At 46.7% G+C, this 16,578-nt stretch overlaps 1 protein-coding gene across 1 annotated transcript in view; it reads right to left on the reverse strand.

Moving 5' to 3' along the window:
• Positions 1-16,578, reverse strand: part of CACNA1I (calcium voltage-gated channel subunit alpha1 I) — a 154,207-nt gene that overhangs the window by 44,020 nt on the left and 93,609 nt on the right. The window contains exons 5-8 of the mRNA XM_065677709.1: positions 9,649-9,808; positions 7,355-7,670; positions 6,563-6,655; positions 934-1,240 (exon numbers count right to left, since the gene is read on the reverse strand). Of these exons, the coding sequence (XP_065533781.1) occupies positions 934-1,240; positions 6,563-6,655; positions 7,355-7,670; positions 9,649-9,808 (876 nt within the window). The remainder of the gene's footprint in view (positions 1-933; positions 1,241-6,562; positions 6,656-7,354; positions 7,671-9,648; positions 9,809-16,578) is intronic.

Below are 16,578 nucleotides of genomic sequence, written 5' to 3' on the forward strand. Positions count from 1 at the left end.
AGAAGCTACATTAGCAAAGCATCTCAAGAAGCAAGAAAAGGTAGCACAAGAACACTTCCTCCTGACACTCAAGGTGCTCTGAGTCAGAACACATCTCCTGACTTTAGTGAGAAAACTAAGTTTGTGTTCCTCAGCCCTCCAAGTTGGGCCTGGAAGATCAAATAGACATGAATCAATTAATTCATTAACTCAGTGCAGGAAGGCTGCAGAAACTTTTCTCTCAGCAAGCAAAGAAAATGAGAGACTGAATATGCAAGACCAGCTGAAGGGAAATACGTTTTTTGCTTGTTAGTGGGAGCATAACTTAGGAAAGGCATTGGAAGCAGTTAATACTAACTCTATAAAACCATTTTTACAGTTACTTTTCAGGCCAAGAATCCAATTTACATGGTATCTCATATCTAATTTTACACAACAGCATGTGCTCCCATCAAGAGAAATTGTCTCATTGCCCTTGCCTAAGTTCTTCAGTATTTCTCCCTTGGTTCAGGAGACACCCATTACAATTCTACTCCCTTTGCCTCTCTCTTATAGCACAAACTCACTTTTGGCAGAGAACTTTGGGGGATCCACTATGTCACCAAGTCAAATCCTTAGTCCCACTTTGTCATATCCCCGTAACACTTCTTCCCAAACTGCTGTCATTACCCTGCTATATACCAGACCTGGAGCCCTTTACTAGACTGGATTTTAGACCTGGCTTTCCCATGTTCCTTCTTTGTCACCCCTGTTTCATTCCCGTTCTTGCTGCTCATCCCCATGTTGCAAGTCTAGTGCACTGGCCATGGCCCCATGCTCACTGTGGCCAATGTTAATTCTAATTCTGTGCTTTTGTGGGCCCAGGTCCTTTGGCAAGCTGGCACACAGAGATGCTCCCAGTTACGCTCACGTTTCCGCTACTGGCATTTCCAGCTTTACACATGCAATCCTTACTGTAGTGCCTCTGGCTTTTCCTGTTCATGCCTAGCTTGGCATTGCTCGGCTGCACATGGCCCTGGCGCCGGCTCTGTATGCTGTTATACAGCCCAAGGGTGCGGCGTTTGGCTTTGCGCATGATGTGGCAGATGTATTGGAATATCTCCTCATAGCAGTCTCCTGGCTCCATGTAGCTGGCAACAGTGCTGGAGGAGAGGTACCGGGCCCTCTGCTCCTGCATCAGCTGGTGCTCCCGCTGCTTGGTCTCTGAGAACTGTGTGGCAATGACCACGAGGCACAAATTGATCATGAAGAAGGAGCCCACCTAGTAGTAAAGGATAAGAAGGAACAATCAATGTCAGCATGAGGAATAACATGCAGGAGGGGGAATGAAAGAGGACAGAGGAGTGGAAAGTGACTGGAGGCAGACCAGTCTGTGTATGGAGATAGGATTACAGAGAAAGCCAGGGCTAGCTGAGCTTGTTTTTGAAAACTCACTGGGATTTCCATGCAGAATTTAGAGCTCTGAATTGAAATTCAGGAAACACAAGCCTGGCATTTGGCTCTTTTGGCATGCTTGGGACCTTCAGCAAGTCCCTTAGAAGCACTTTCATATCCCTCTTTTATATTTGTTGGTGCTGAAAGATCTGGCGGTAACAATCTCTCAGTGTTACATATTATGAAATTACAGATGAATCTCCACTAGGAGATCTATCTGCTACACTTAGGATAAAACCTGGGCTTCAATATGGAGAGAATTTCACGCATAAAAGGGCCGTAACCACTTTCAAAATAATTTTCAAAGCTATGATGCCCTGATTGATGCCTACTCCCCACAGAGCTGTAAGTGGTGATACGGCATTGATAAAATGCAGAGTCTGATCTCTGAACAAGGACCACATGTCTGCTCTGTGGGGTGGCCCCTGGGAGCAGAGGAAGAACTGGCTCAAGATTTCTGCTTTCAATGCACCAGGGAGCATTCCTGCTAAGGGATATCCTCACACTGTGTTCCACCTGTATGAACTCACACAGGACACAGTCTCACCTCCCTGTCTCTCCTTTCCAAGCTAATAGCTTTGACACAGAGCTGGATCCATCCTGACCTTATGTGCATGTGTCCTTCCCCACATAATCCTTCCAGCAAAGGTGAGAGGACAAGCAAAGTTGGTGATAACCTGACCCTAACCCTTGTGCATGGAAAAAGCAGAGGTTTTTTTCAGCAAGTACCCCAGCTTGTTTTATCTACCCAAGCAGCCTTCCCCTCGGTGCACAGCTCTTGCTGCTGCCCATACCAGCTTGCCCCTTAGTTGTCCCTTTCTCTTGCACACAGGTGCTTAGAAGCTGTGTCCAGAAGCTTAATACAGTGGTTCTCAGTATTTCGAAGGTGAGGTGTCCCTGCTAGCATTTGAATAAGCCTTTGAAGCACGAAGCTCTTCCCAGACAGATTCAACATCAGGACAATAAACCATCTCAAAATAAAGGGCTGGGTTTGTTTTTTTTTTTCTCCTCCTCTTTGAACACTTCAAAGCTGTTCTAATTCTGCTTCCCTTCATCACTGAACTCCTCTCTTGCTTCTTCTCCTGCCCATATTTCAGCCTATTTTCCCTTCAGCTTTTGTATGTGGCCTTGAAAATTAAAACGATGCCTCATTCAGTTTCCTTCCTTTCCCCCAAGATTTTCGCTAGTCCGTAATGTCTTGCATGTTTTCACTGATAAGACTATGACTGGGAATCCAAATTCTCCAATGTGCTCTCCTGCCCTCTTCCCCCTCAGCTTGCCCATTCAGTTACGTCCCTCAGCTTTCCCTGCGTGAGGCAGGGTTGGGAGCTGGACACCAGCTACACATGTATTTCTGGAACTCTAGTTGTGACACTGCCCAGTACTTTGCAACTTCCAACAACTCCACAATCAACAAGTGATTGAGACTTGCAACAGCTTTTCTCTAGGCTACCTGCAAAGGAACTGAGGGTAGCAAGATGCCCTCAGCAGTGTCACACTGCCAGCCTGGGCTTGAATATGGAGGGGTGTTCAGGTTTAACATCACCAAGCCCTGTCCTCACAGGCACCGTTTGCTGTGATCTCCCACAAGATGAGCAAATGGGAGAGGAGTGAGAGGACTGGATATGACAACTAAACCCAATCCTTACACCTCTTAGCTAAGAACGTCAAAAAAATGAGCTTTTTTAAACCTGAAGGTGACAAACAAGTCCATAAATTCCCAGGCTCTGCCCAGCTTGACACTGCACCCCAGCTAGCAGAAGAACAAGAAAGTTCCCGGATGGCTTGTAACTGAGTGATCCATCTCAGCTAGCTAAACAGGGAGATCAAAAGTGTCTGATATTAGTCAGACAAAACATATGACAAAGGCAGAAGGAGACCATTGATTCAGAGCCCCAACACAGGAGTCCTGCTCAGCCCCGAGACTGAGCTCAGCTGAACAGATCCTGGCCTTGCTCAGCCCAAGGTTCAATCCCTGACTCTGCCATTTTGAATAAAACCTGACTGGTGCTGGAGATGCTGACTAATTTGCCCATTATTTTTATTTTGCTTATGCCTGGATATCCAGCTCGTCTTCTGAAACCCGCATGTGTCAGCACAGAGCACTCCAAGGCCACTGAGCACTGCAACGTACATGCCAGCCTGAGAGTTCAGAAGAGTTTTCTCTAGTCCAAGAGCCACATCAATGGCCAAGTAGCTGGAGAAGTGACAAAGAGACAGCTGGACCTCAAGCAGGAAGATCCAAATGAAACCCTGAGAAGATAAAGCAGTCCTTCTTTCATGTTAGCTCCATGATCTCTTGCAGAGCAGGAACCTATCTACAATTTGCTGAGTAAGTAAAAGGCTTTTACCAAGTTGTTCTGCAAGGCCACTCTGAGTGCCAGGGTCAGCCAGCACTCTTCCCCTTGGTGGAGCACATCTATGCAGGAGTCCTTACTGTGCTAGGAACATATCCAGGTGGTGGAGCCTTCTTCCTACCAGATGAGCAGCAGCAGGTAGTGCCTTTATGTAGGTGTTTGAAGATATATCTGGGAGGGAAGAAGAAGTCACGGATGAAAGCTTAGCTCTAAAGTAGTTGCTGCAGAGATCCATTCCCACAAGAGTAAGTTCGAGCCAAGGCTAGGATGTGTGTGGAAAAGCAAAGACTCAGGTCCTGCAGTATGACTGTCAGAGTAATCCTGTTTAGAAACCCAGGCCTTTCAACCATGGAGAAGGGAAAGGTGAAGGCTGGAAGGACTGTTCTTCATCACATTTGAAGAGAGGTCATCATTTCCGCAAGAAGACATGGAGGGAAAATAAAACTAAGGGATTTCTATTCTGCAACCAAGGCCAACTGTTGTGTTCTATGTGCTGTAAAAGATGCACTATGCATGCATAGAAGGTAACAGAAAGGTTAAGTATTTTCATGGTATAACTCCACCAAAGGCAAAGGAAATATCCCATCTAGCATATGGCTCTTTGTTCTGAGGAGTCTCCAGAGTAACTTGATGTTCATGTGCACCTGCATCTGATGGAAATAAACCTACATAGCTTCTGAGAATGAGGAGGGAGTGTCTAGAAATGCCAATGACACCCTGCAGTAAGATCTCAGGTGGTGTGTTTAATTGAGGGTTTTCAGCACCTGCAAATTCAGAGGCAGACTTTGAACCACTGGGAATCCACATGAGGTGAGCCAGCACTAGAAGGATGCTCCTGCTTAGGAGACAAAAATACACTGACAGCATTTATGTAGTTTGGAGCAGGGGGTGAGGGGCAGTTTCTGGAAGTCCCGCAGGAGGCTGGGCCCACCCCAGTGGTTAAACACTGACTGTGCACGGTCCTTCCTGGCCCTAAGAGAGTCTGTGTCTGAGACAAGGAGTAAATTCTGTGCTGAACTACCTTGTACAAATCTGGATATTCTGGCCATGCTACTTAAAGTGAAAATGCAAGTACTAAATATCTATCGTATGGTGGGAATCTGAACTAACTTCATGGGAAATAATTGTTTTCTGAACTCACAAAAAGCCTTCAGTGTGCCTTTGGGAAGAGAGTTGGGGTGAATTCCCCTCCATCCTGGGCAATCATACCTCCACACTGTCTCTCCTTGGGACTCTCCAGCCTCAAAGTAAAAGCTGTGCTCCTACAGCTCTATTTCACCTCTGCTGTCCTGGCTCATGATTCAGCCCACAGGAGCAGGTCGTCTTCCTGTTTTTATCTCCTTGTCTTTCCCTTGTGATGGCAGAAGGCCAGAAGGCAGGGAAAAATTAAGTATATCATGAAGATTAAGCTTTTTTATAAGTTCTCTGTCCTGAATGGACCAATTTTTTTTTGCATGGCAATCCCCATATGTACAGGCAGCAGAATTTCTTTCAGAAACTGGATTAAGGTTTGTTTGCTCTCAAGTCACTGTATGTCAGCTTGAAGTTAAACTAGTTCCTGTGCCTGATGAGCCTGGGCAGTTACTGGGTGACCAGTTCTAGAGATCCTATCTCTAGGAGAGCATGATCACATAGGACAAGTAGCAAGTGAATAGCAGAGTCTTAGAAAGGCCTATTCAGCAGCCCATCCAAATACACTCAGGCCTTGAAAACACACACTGAGGTCCTTACTGGCAAAGTGACCTAGAACTAAATTGCACCTATGGCATACAGATTTTATACTTCCCATAATCCATCCAATGTCTTTCCTTTCCACTCTTGACTTTAGTCCTAAACTAAAACATCAGTGTATTATCAATGTTATTCTCAGACTAAAATCAAAACACAGCACTGAGACCAGTTAGTAGCTGGAAGAAAGTCAACTCTATCCCAGGTGAAACCAGGACAGTTCCCATACGGAAAAAGTGGAAGAGTCTTCATAAAACCAAAATTCTTCCTTGTTAGAAACAGGATATTCCCTCCAAGAAAACGCATTTACAAATGAGATGCTTGAGAATGGAAGAGGGAATGGCACCATATCTCACCTCTCTTTCCAGGCACTGACAACAAACGTCCTTACAGCAAAGCGGCCTTCAAACTTCACTTGTATAAATCCACAGGGTTTATAAACTGTTTATTAAGCTCTCATCACAGACACACTTCTCTCTTGCTTTCTCCACCAGCTACAAGTAATCTCACACAGCCAGTTTACGTTGGACTGCTGACACTTTTGGAGCAGCAGCTCCTTTCTGTTCATGGTGAGGAAGTAATTCAGCATGACAGACGCCAAATCTGACAAAATCTGAATCTGAGAACCTGGATCTCAGAAATCCATGTTCTGCCAAAAGCCGTAAAACATGGCTCAAGAATAACTCAAGAGCTTAAAACATATAAAGAGACCAAGTAGGAGGGCAGATGCAGAAATGGTTTTCTGTGCTTAGGCTCTGGGCCTACTAGCTTGGGAAACTGACTTTGAGAGAAGATGCGTGGATGAGAGCATTATCCTACACTGGGTATGTATATCTCTAGGAATCAATCCTAAGCATATTTTTCTGAATAAAAGACAATAACCAGGCTGACAACCATGTGATCCTGCCACCGACTCTTGGTGAAAATCAAGTGGCTGGTTCTGGAAATTCCTAGAAGAAAACCAGGTGAAGTAGTTTGCTTCCCTGATATTTGTGTTGACTTAACACCTGGCTTTTGTATGCATTTAGCTTGCAATGCTGACAGTCATCAAGGCTTATACTTACGATTATCAGCAAGATAAAGTAGATAAAATTATAGAAGGAATGGGCATCCATCACATAGTACATGATCTCCACCCACCCTTCCAGTGTGATAACCTGCAGAGACAAACAAGAGAAACAGTAGGGAAGTGGGCTTCCAGAGTTCACTCCTCAGTGTATACAGGCAGATATTGGCAGGGCTGTTGCAACCCAAGGAAGGTGAGAAATAACAATTCATTTCAAGGAGGCCAAACTTCCATTCCAGGAAATCAGCATGGTACTGCTTGGTGACACTGGCATACAGTCAAAGCCTGTGAGATCATGCTAGCCCACAGCAGGAATATTTCATTAAAATAGCTCATTTCCCTGGAGCACAGCAGGGAGAAAACCCGCAGCAGGTTTCTGTGCCCCTTGGACTGGACACTGCGTACAGCCAGTGGAAAAGAGAAAAGGTTTGAATTTTAGGTCCCATCTGCAACGCGTGCTGGGAATTACAAAAAATCAAAATAAAATAGCCTCCTTTGCTATAGTGATCTAGACTGAAGGGAAGACTGGTACAAGTCAGCCTGAAGAGTGTAGCTCATTTCAGCAAGAGCTTTGAACAGCTCTATGTCCCTCTTCATCTCAACCTTTATGTTCCATCTTCAGGAACACCATTCATGGTGGGTACTCTGTCTTTCTTGATAGACTAGTTACAAGGCCCTTTTCTCTCTGCTGCTGTATCTCACCCTGCAGAAACTGTCACGAGCACAGAAAGATTGAGTTGGAAAAAAGAAAACTTGCTTGAGCTATGTTAGGAGGTGAACTTGATCTTACCTGAAATATCACAATCCAGGCATACCCAATGTTGTCAAAGTTGATGGCACCCTTGTGTGGGTTGGCATTGCCTGTACGGCACACATTGTAGTACTGGTTCCAGTTGACACACATGCCACTGATGTTGAACTCTTGCCGAACCGAGTTGTAGTAATAATAATCATCCTTGTCCAAACAACATTCATGGCCTCGCTCTTTCAGTGGGGGTATCTCGTGACAGCCCATAATTCCATTGTCTCCTGATAGTGAGCAGATAAAGGGCATCTCATCATCTTCCTCAGGCTGGTAATAAGGGGGAAGGACAATGTCACCTTGTCTGCAAGGATAAAAAAACACAGTCATAAAGTTCCTGTAACAGACAGTTTCCCATCAGCGACGCTAGTGGATGGATTCTCCCTGGATGGGGACTGCACTGGGTAAGGGATTTCCAGGTTTACCGCCTCGAGACAGGGCTCCTGGAAAGCAGGAAATTTCCAGGATGAGTCCCCAGTTTTCAGAGCTTTGCCTCCCATCAGATCACCCTAAGCCAAATTACACAATCTCCTTCTGCTCACTCTCCCCATTATCATCAAAGCTAAATTAGATGCAGTGATATTAAGGAAGTTCATCAGGCTTTACTGTGATGTGCTCATGTATGTAACTGTTGATGGACATGTTTTATAACATTTGGCAGTGAACCTTCTGTACTTCTATAAAATCAAAATCCAGCTCATGCATAATTAAGGTTGCACAGCTCAGCCTTAAAATCAGGAAATGCAAAGATAAAATTGACTTAACCTTAACTATGACTCTTTTTTGACAGCTGGCATTATGGGTGCAATGTTTCATGACAAGTTCACAATAATGCAAGCACCTTCCAAATACATGAATAATTAAAATCATCTATGCTTGCCTAGCTGGAGATGAGCTAATGATCAGGAAAATGACAGGTGAAGATTTAAAACTTTCTATTAAACTTTATCTGGTGCATTCCTTGCAGTGCCACAATACACAACTTTCATGTCCTGTAAACACAGACTTGTTCACTAAGTGTCATAGGAAAAGGACAGGTATTGATGCTGGGGAGGGACTCTTCATTACAAACTGTAGTGACAGAACAAGGGGTAATGGGTTAAAACTTAAACAGGGGAAGTTCAGGTTAGATATAAGGAAGAAGTTCTTTACAGTGAGGGTGGTGAGGCACTGGAACAGGCTGCCCAAGGAAGCTGTGAATGCTCCATCCCTGCTGGTATTCAAGGCCAGGTTGGACAGAGCCTTGGGTGACATGGTTGAGTGTGAGGTGTCCCTGCCTGTGGCAGGGGGTTGGAACTGGATGATCTTAAGGTCCTTTCCAACCCTAACTATTGTATGATTCTATGATGAAAGAGAAAAGAAAGTCTGTGATTCTAACCTAAGTGGAACTAAGCCACAAAGATGTGTTGTAGCACATCCACATCAGTGCTGAATTGGGTGCCTGCAGAATGCGTTTCTCTAGTAATGGTCAGCTAAAGATTTTCTAGTATCTGTCACTTTGCCAGCTGCCCCAGTTCTGTTCTTGGTTACACTAACTCCTCATGGATGTAATTACACTCATTAAAGTAGTACTACCCCTGATTTACATAAAGGACAATCATCCTAAACATTCATTTTTCCCCAAGGAATATATAAACACAGTAAATGGATGCTTTAAGCAGCTCCTACTCTTCAACACCACTGCTCTTCTGCAGATTATATTTTCACACTTATTTTTTTTTCCCAATTGGAGATGATCTAAAGCTTCAGAATAGTTTAATCAGTCTAAACTGATCTACAGCTTTAGGGTTTTTTTAAGTAGTCTAAACTGATAGCTTGCCTGGGATTAGTATACAGTTTTAAGAAGATATTTCAAAGCCTGAGATCTGCTAAAGCCAGAAAGTCAACAGGAGGAGCTGTGCCCTGAAACTGATGCTCTCAGCTCCAGCAGGGTAATCAGAGAATATATAACAGGCAGAAGCATTTCCATCCCACTGCCTGCTTTGCAGGTTCTCCCCTGACCTCCCCAGAATAAACCTCAGATACCTGTAATGAACCCCTGTGCAGTCCAGGCTCTTTTTGCCAGAACTGTGCCCACATTTCCCCATGTTTGTGTTGGGTTTTCTTTGTCCCATTCAAGCAGCCATTCTTCACTTTCAGATACTCTCACTTCTACTAACACGGCTGTGGGACACCTCTGCCAACAGCCAGAGAACCAGACAGCAGAAGACAAGAGAGAAGGGAAGAGGAAAGAGAAATGCCCCTGGAAGAAAGGAAGGAGACATCATCTCCCAAGCACTCACATTGTGAAGTTCTCCTCCATGAAGCAGCGGTTGCGGAGCAGCCCAGCCCACAGCTGCACCCCAATGATACCGAAGATGAAGAAGACAAAGAAGCAGAGAAGAAGGACGTTCCCCAGCATGGGCAAGGTGTCCAGGAGCAAGTTCACAAGGATGCGCATGCCTGCAGGGGGAGAAGAGAACCAGAAGGAGCAAGTGTGGGGCGGAGAGAGAGAGAAAGGGAGAAAAGGAGAAAAGGAAGGAAATGAAAAATTAGAACACACACTCACACAAAAAGCCACATGAAGATAAAAGCAGCGTCAGAAATTAATTACTGCCCAAACCAGGCTAGATTCATGATTGTTGCCCTTTCTTGTCCTAGCCTCTACTGACAGGCAGCCAGCAGACCTGCTATGATGCCATGCTCTCTTAACCCTAGGCCTTTGCAGCAGCGAGAAGAAAGGGGAAAGAGAAAAGCTGATACCATCAGCTATCTGACCTTCTCTCCTGCTTTCCTGCAGAAGGGCAAGAGAGTGACAACTGTCCCAAAGGTGAGCAGCAGCTCAACAGCAGCATCCTCAGATGTCTTGGACTGAAAATCATCCCAGTTAAACTGTATGCTGCAACCTGTGAGAATTGCATCAATAGACCAAGCCAGCCTGCATAATGGAATGAACCTAGCCAGCACACACAGACTGACGTAAGTTGGTTTTCTCAGTGACAGTATCATCAGTGGACAAGCCATGGAGACCACACTCTCCTTTCTAGGCTACTCTTCCCTCCACAACAGCGCTGAAGCACACAAGTGGCAGGCAAAGCCCAAAATGCTGTCAGCACAGCACCTCTGGCCAGTGCAAATGTTTCCAAACCCCTTTTACTTTTAATTACCTAATTAATTATTTCTATGGTTTTATTTCTCCCCTGGCACTCCAGCTCACACAGCCACAAGCAGGGGTAAGGATAGGCTCCTCTCACTGTGGAGCTGATGACTTTTCCTCTGCTCTCCAGGGATGGCAAAAGTCTAGAAATCCTCCTGAGCATCATTGTACTGCCTTTATCACAGCACACACCTCATGTGGTTGTTTCTCTCGCCTCCGTGGAGATCCCTCTCCCGGGGGTCCAGGGAATTCCTTCACAGAACATGTACCATGTAGACCAGCAAATAATTAGCTAATTAGGTATTTATAACCAGTTCATTACTTCAGATGGCAGTGGAAGGGGAAAGAGGAGGAGAAGATAAGTTTAGGATTCTCTGACAGCCCTTAGAGGCACAAGTTAATCCCCCTTGTGTGCCCAGCATCAAGTAATTAGCCACACAATGCTGTGCATTAAGCTCTATCTCTATTTCCCGGGCTGCTCACACTGCAGAGAGAGAAGGGCTGGCGGCATGCAGGCATGGGGTGCATGCACACTGAAAGGCTGCCCAAGGAAGCAGAACTGAACAGGCTGAAGGCAGCATTTGAACAGGCTGCCCAGAGAAGCAGTGGCTGCCCTATCCCTGGCAGTGTTCAAGGCCAGGTTGGACTTGAGCAACCTGGTCTAGTAGAAGGTGCCCTTGCCTATGTCAGGGGCACTGGAACTGCATGAGCTTAAGGTCCTTTCCCTATGAAAGGAGAGGGAGAACAGTGCCTGGTCTAGTTTAAGAAGGAATGTTCTGGGGGCAGATTGGGGTAGCAGAGACAGGAGTGGAGGTAGGCGATATGTAGGAAAGAGATGCTTAATATGAGTTACATGGGTTCATGAAGGAAAAGGAATGATGGTATTAGCTCTAAGGCCAGACTGTGGAGCAGCAGCTAAGCCCTACTTGCCTGGCTGCCCAGCTGTATTACCAATCACCAGTTAAGACATTTTCTAGACAGCACATCAGGAACTGAGCTGTGCAGGGGCAGAGCTCCAGCTGCTCGCTGGGGATCACGGACATGCCATGAGTCACTGACAGCTTCCTGATCTGCTACCACACAAAGCCCAACAGCACAGCCACAGTGCCCTGCTGCCTGTTGCTGTGACCTGCCAGGCTCTGGAGCAATGCTCTACACAACACTTTGGCTTTAAGGCCACACAACCTCACTGCAGTGCAGCATGTTCCCAGCATTAATGCTGCTTCACAGCACGAGCTTGGTACTTCCCATAAACTGTCCTGGTCAGTACGTTAGGGAGAGCCAAGTGACACAGGAAGCTGTGCCAGCAGCGCTGGAAGAGGGGGTGATGTTTTCCAGATCAATTGATGCTAGCTCAGAGCAGAGGTAACGGGAAGAATGAGACTGCCCTTATGCTGAAACGCAGAACATGGAGAACAGACATCCCCACCAGAATTTTACAGACAGCACACTTGTTGGATCAGAATTTGCAAAAATTGATTTTTTCCATGTTCCGAGAGAAGAAAAGTAACTTGCAAAACTTGCCTGCCTTTTCCCTGGAAACATCCTGCCTGCCCATACGTTCTCCATCCTGATTCCAAGTAGCTCCACTGATGGTGCAGGATCTCTATCCACAGCTCCAGGATCACAGCAATTGCCCTCATGCTTGGCCTTCTTGGGGTACCTGGGCCCATAATCCAAAATCTATCAGGTGGCCCCGTGCCAGGCAGGTGACCACCAGGAAGGTGGCCCTAGCACTTGGCGTTTGTTCCACATCACAAAGAATTTCAGCATTGGTGGGTTCCATTTCTAAATCCAAATGAAACCAAACTTTTATCTTTTAGAAAGTCCCCCAGTTAAACAGTCACCCTTCTGTGTGCACTGATGCTGACACTGCATATAACATTTTGAGACTGGCTCTACGAAAAGCAAGAATACTGAAGCTCCACCCGTCCAAACATCAATTGCAATTCTCCTATGGGCCAACCACCTCTAAACCAAATACATTATTTCATTTTGTGCAAAGCCTCTTTTGCTTTTTGCTAAGCAATTGCTCTGGAAACCCATTTTCACCAGAGGCATCAGTTTTCCATCAAATGGACCTCCTAACTGAGTTTGCCCAGTTAGTAGAGTACCTCAACTCCACACACTCATCCAACTTCCATATAGATGAAAGGCACAGTGTCAATACAACCTTTGTTCTCTCCATTGTTAGCCTCCCCAGCTGCCTGCAATACCCATGCCAGAGTCCCTGAGCACCCTTTGCTATGTTATTTTGGCAGTATCCCTCCTGCACCTCTGCCAGCTCCAACAGACACTTCGGGGGGAAGCCCTCACAGCCTCCCAGTCCCGTCTTGGGCCAGCAGCCCTGTGTGGGTCTGCCCATTGCTGGGGCTTTGCTGTCCCACTGACCCAGGAAGGGATGGGCTGGTCCAGCAGCCACACCAGTGCATCTGCTGGGGGTATCCAAGGAAGGACCCTCACTGCCAGGTGTCTGAATGCTGTCATGGGCAGGAGGGGGTGGGCCCCACTCTGGCAGGACCCACAGAACAGTGTGTTTTGTGGTCTTCACAGGGAGAAGGTTGCAAACAGTCCCTGATTCCTCAAGCCCTCACAAGGTGTAGGAAAGATGGGGAGCAAGGCTGAAAAGCGCAAGGACAGAGGCTGATGGTTTACTGCAGACTCCGGTGGCTGAGATATCAAGGTCTGTAAAGCAGCTGTGGGGCAATGGAAATGGGCAGAAAGCATATTTCTCAGCATAGCTTTGGGAACATCCTGCCCTGGAGAACTGGGACACCTCTCTTTTCCAGGGGGCCTTCACCAGACAAATCGCCATCCACAGCAACACTGGTGCATCTTGCATGACAGCTTCTGGAAGGTGCTGGAACCTTTGCAGAAGGTTCTTCTGCAGAGTCCTGCTGCAGCCTCCTTCCTGCCTTCTGCCCCTTTACTTTTCTCTTGCTGTGCCTACATCTTCTCTCTGCCTCTGCACTGCTCTGAAGCATACGTGTGCACATCTCCCAGCCCCCCCCCCCCCCCCCACTGCTGCCTTTCCCCACATCCCTATTTGTCCTCTATCATTGGCAGAGCAGAAGCCACGCTGGCTCACAGCAAGGAGGGAAAATGAAAGGGACAATGACCTTTTCTGAAGCAGCCTTTGAAAAAAATAGACATTCCCTGAGAAGAGAAAGGAAGAGGGTCTTGGGCAGTCTGGAGGAAAATCAGGGAGGGAGAGCATTGATAAAGCAACATTCAGCAACCAAACAGGCTCCCAGGGCATCAAATATGAAAAGGTTTTGCTCTTCAAGGGGAAGAAAAGCTAGAAACATGAAATATTCATGAGTGCCATGTGTGGGCTCTGAAAGGCCTTTTCTCTTCCCCACTCATCCTTACGAGGAGACCAGGGCAAAGGAGGAAACCAAACAGCATCGGCTGGGGCATCCAAGGAAGAATCCTGATGAAATGGTGCTCAGATCATGCTTCCCTGCTGCTCACCCATGCCCTTGGGCAAGGGATGGGGAAGGGTGCTTAATGAAGCTCATGGTAGAACATCCTGCAGGAGCGAAGCCACGAGCACAAGAGACACGTTCACTGCTCCAACAGAGCAGTGCACATTGAGGGGAAGGCACATCACAGGGATAAAAAGCAGCGGGGGCATCGGGGGACTGTCAAGGAGTGAGCTACCAGAGGGAGGCACAGGGCTGAGCAAAGCCAAAAGCTGAAGCAAAGTCACTGAATGCTCTCCTGGGCTCAGGCAAAACAAATCCTCTGTCTCACCCCAACAGCATCCAGAGGCCCTCTGTGATAAATTGTGAAGATGCTACAGTGACCGCAGCTCCCTCCAGACACTTGCCATCAACCCCGGTTACCCTGGCCATCACAGCTAAGCAGACTCGCCTGGCATGTGCGAGGGAAAGTGAGGTGAGCAGCCAGGGCAGGGCTGGGGAAGAGGTGAGCTCCAGGCAGCCAGACCCAGCAGTGCAGTGCAGGTGTGCCCAGGGGCTTACCACTACCTCACCCTGCTCCTGCTCAGCATCATTCTGCCACTTCGCCTTCACCTGCCTCTTTCCAAGAGCCAGGACCAACAGCTGAGCTAATTTACTCTCTAGCACTGATCACCCTGAGATCTGAATGGAAGACTGGCTCAGGAGAGGGTGAGAAACCTCATTCTTTCTAGTTTCTTATATCTCACCCACCTCTGAGTCCTCTCCAGCTCTACTGTGAAAGACAAAGCTAATGTGCAGAGTCAAAAGGAGATAGCAGTTTGAGGTAATTGTTCTCTTGCTTAGAGTAAACCAGATGGAAGAAAACAGAAATTCTCAGCACCCATCTTATCTGCACCATGGGTCAAGCCTCCACTTGTCATTTTAACTGGAGCAAAAGCAAATCTCTTCCCCATCAGCATTTGTGACTGTAGCTGGCAGGACATTTTGCAGAGTCCAGAGACTGAAGCATCATCTTGTTCCTCAGCCAGGCCACTTGTCCAAATGTGCCTTCTTTCCTTCCTCCCCTGCCCCAGGACACATGGCAGCCCACACAGCTAGCATGGGGTTGGCAAGATTTTCCTGTGCATGCTCCTTTATAGGAATTTTCAGAACTGAGGAACAATTCCAGCAGGTAGATTTCCAGCAGAAAGCACACACAGACAGATGCACCTCTTTTCTGTGGCTGACCACTGTAGCTAAAACAACCTCAGTCTATGTGCATAGTACAAGCTGGTGCTTCAACTTGTGACCCTGTTCACTGATCTCTTGCTGATCTGAGGCTTAGCTGTCATTTCACACATTGCACTCATTTACATCAGCTAAAGCGTGGGGCCAAAGTACTGCAAAGCGAAACGGATCAACTGTGCATGCACTGCCAAGCTCATCATTATTATAACCCACAGCTCCCCTCACCACTCAGATCTTTTTCCCTCTGCTGCATTCCTCCTAGCTGAGGCCTCTCCTGCAAACACAAGTGTAAGCAAGAGGAGCTTGGCTGGAACAGCCAGTGCTCAGCTCCAGATGCCTTCTCCTTAAGCTGCAAAGCCAGACTAACTCACACTGGAGACCGTCACCTCCTGCTTTGCACCAGTGCAAGAGAGAGCACGACCAGATGGCTGGCCTGACCCAAATTAAACTAAACATATGGAAAAACTGGTCCAGATGACAATGCAAGGTAGTGAGAGATCTTGAGCTGGCTTTACTGGTAAGGAAAAGCTGCCCCAGACATGAATGTGACACAGTGGACTTGCTCAGAGGCAAGCAGAGTCTTAACATTGATATATCTCTCAGGTTTCCGGTATGTTCATAGGATACATTTAGGGTTGGGGTATTTGCACCTGCAGGTTGTCAGCATGATCCATAGTTTAGGAGCACCACAAAGTTCCTCACCAACACCCCATTCTTGCCCTGCCTACGAGCAGTTTTCTGGCATCTCAGACTAGCATCTCAACCCTGCACAGCCTGTTGATGACCTCATCTCCAATTATCCAAATCTTTGTCACTCCTCAGCTTGACCATGGAAAATATCAAAGCATGACATTTCCAGCACTTTTAAAGCTTCAGCCAGTACAAAGAGCTGTTGTTCATTTTCTCAGTAGCATAAGCTACTCACCTTGGTGCAGTGACTTCCCTTAGGATACTGAATCAAGTTCAAGCATTAAGTGTCCTCAGTCCTTACCTTCAAAGTACTCCTCAGCTTAAGCCTGAGGTAGCCCAAAGAGAAACTAAAGCTCCAGGAAAATGCTGTCGGTCAGAGCTTCACCCTGCTGGGACAAGAAGAGCTCTCCAGAGTAGGTTTAAAGTGCACTGATGTAAGAGAAAAAGCTCTCTCAAGGCTGCTCTGAAGCTGTAAAAACAATTCCCTTGGGAGCCAGAGACTAACACAGACCTCATGCTTTTCACTAAGAGAACAAGATGCTTACCTTAGATGGATCAGGTCAGGGCAACATGAGCATCAAAACGAAGAGGAGGAAAAAAAAATATATCACTTACAAGATTTCCCAACATACACTCAGCTAAAACCACTGCCAAAAAGGGAGTGCAAATGAAACCTGAGACATGCTGTTATCCTTGGGGGGAAGATGAGAAAAAACCCACATGGGTGCTGCGTA

This window comes from Lathamus discolor, chromosome 1 (genome assembly GCF_037157495.1).
Source record: "Lathamus discolor isolate bLatDis1 chromosome 1, bLatDis1.hap1, whole genome shotgun sequence".
NCBI classification, from domain to species: domain Eukaryota; kingdom Metazoa; phylum Chordata; class Aves; order Psittaciformes; family Psittacidae; genus Lathamus; species Lathamus discolor.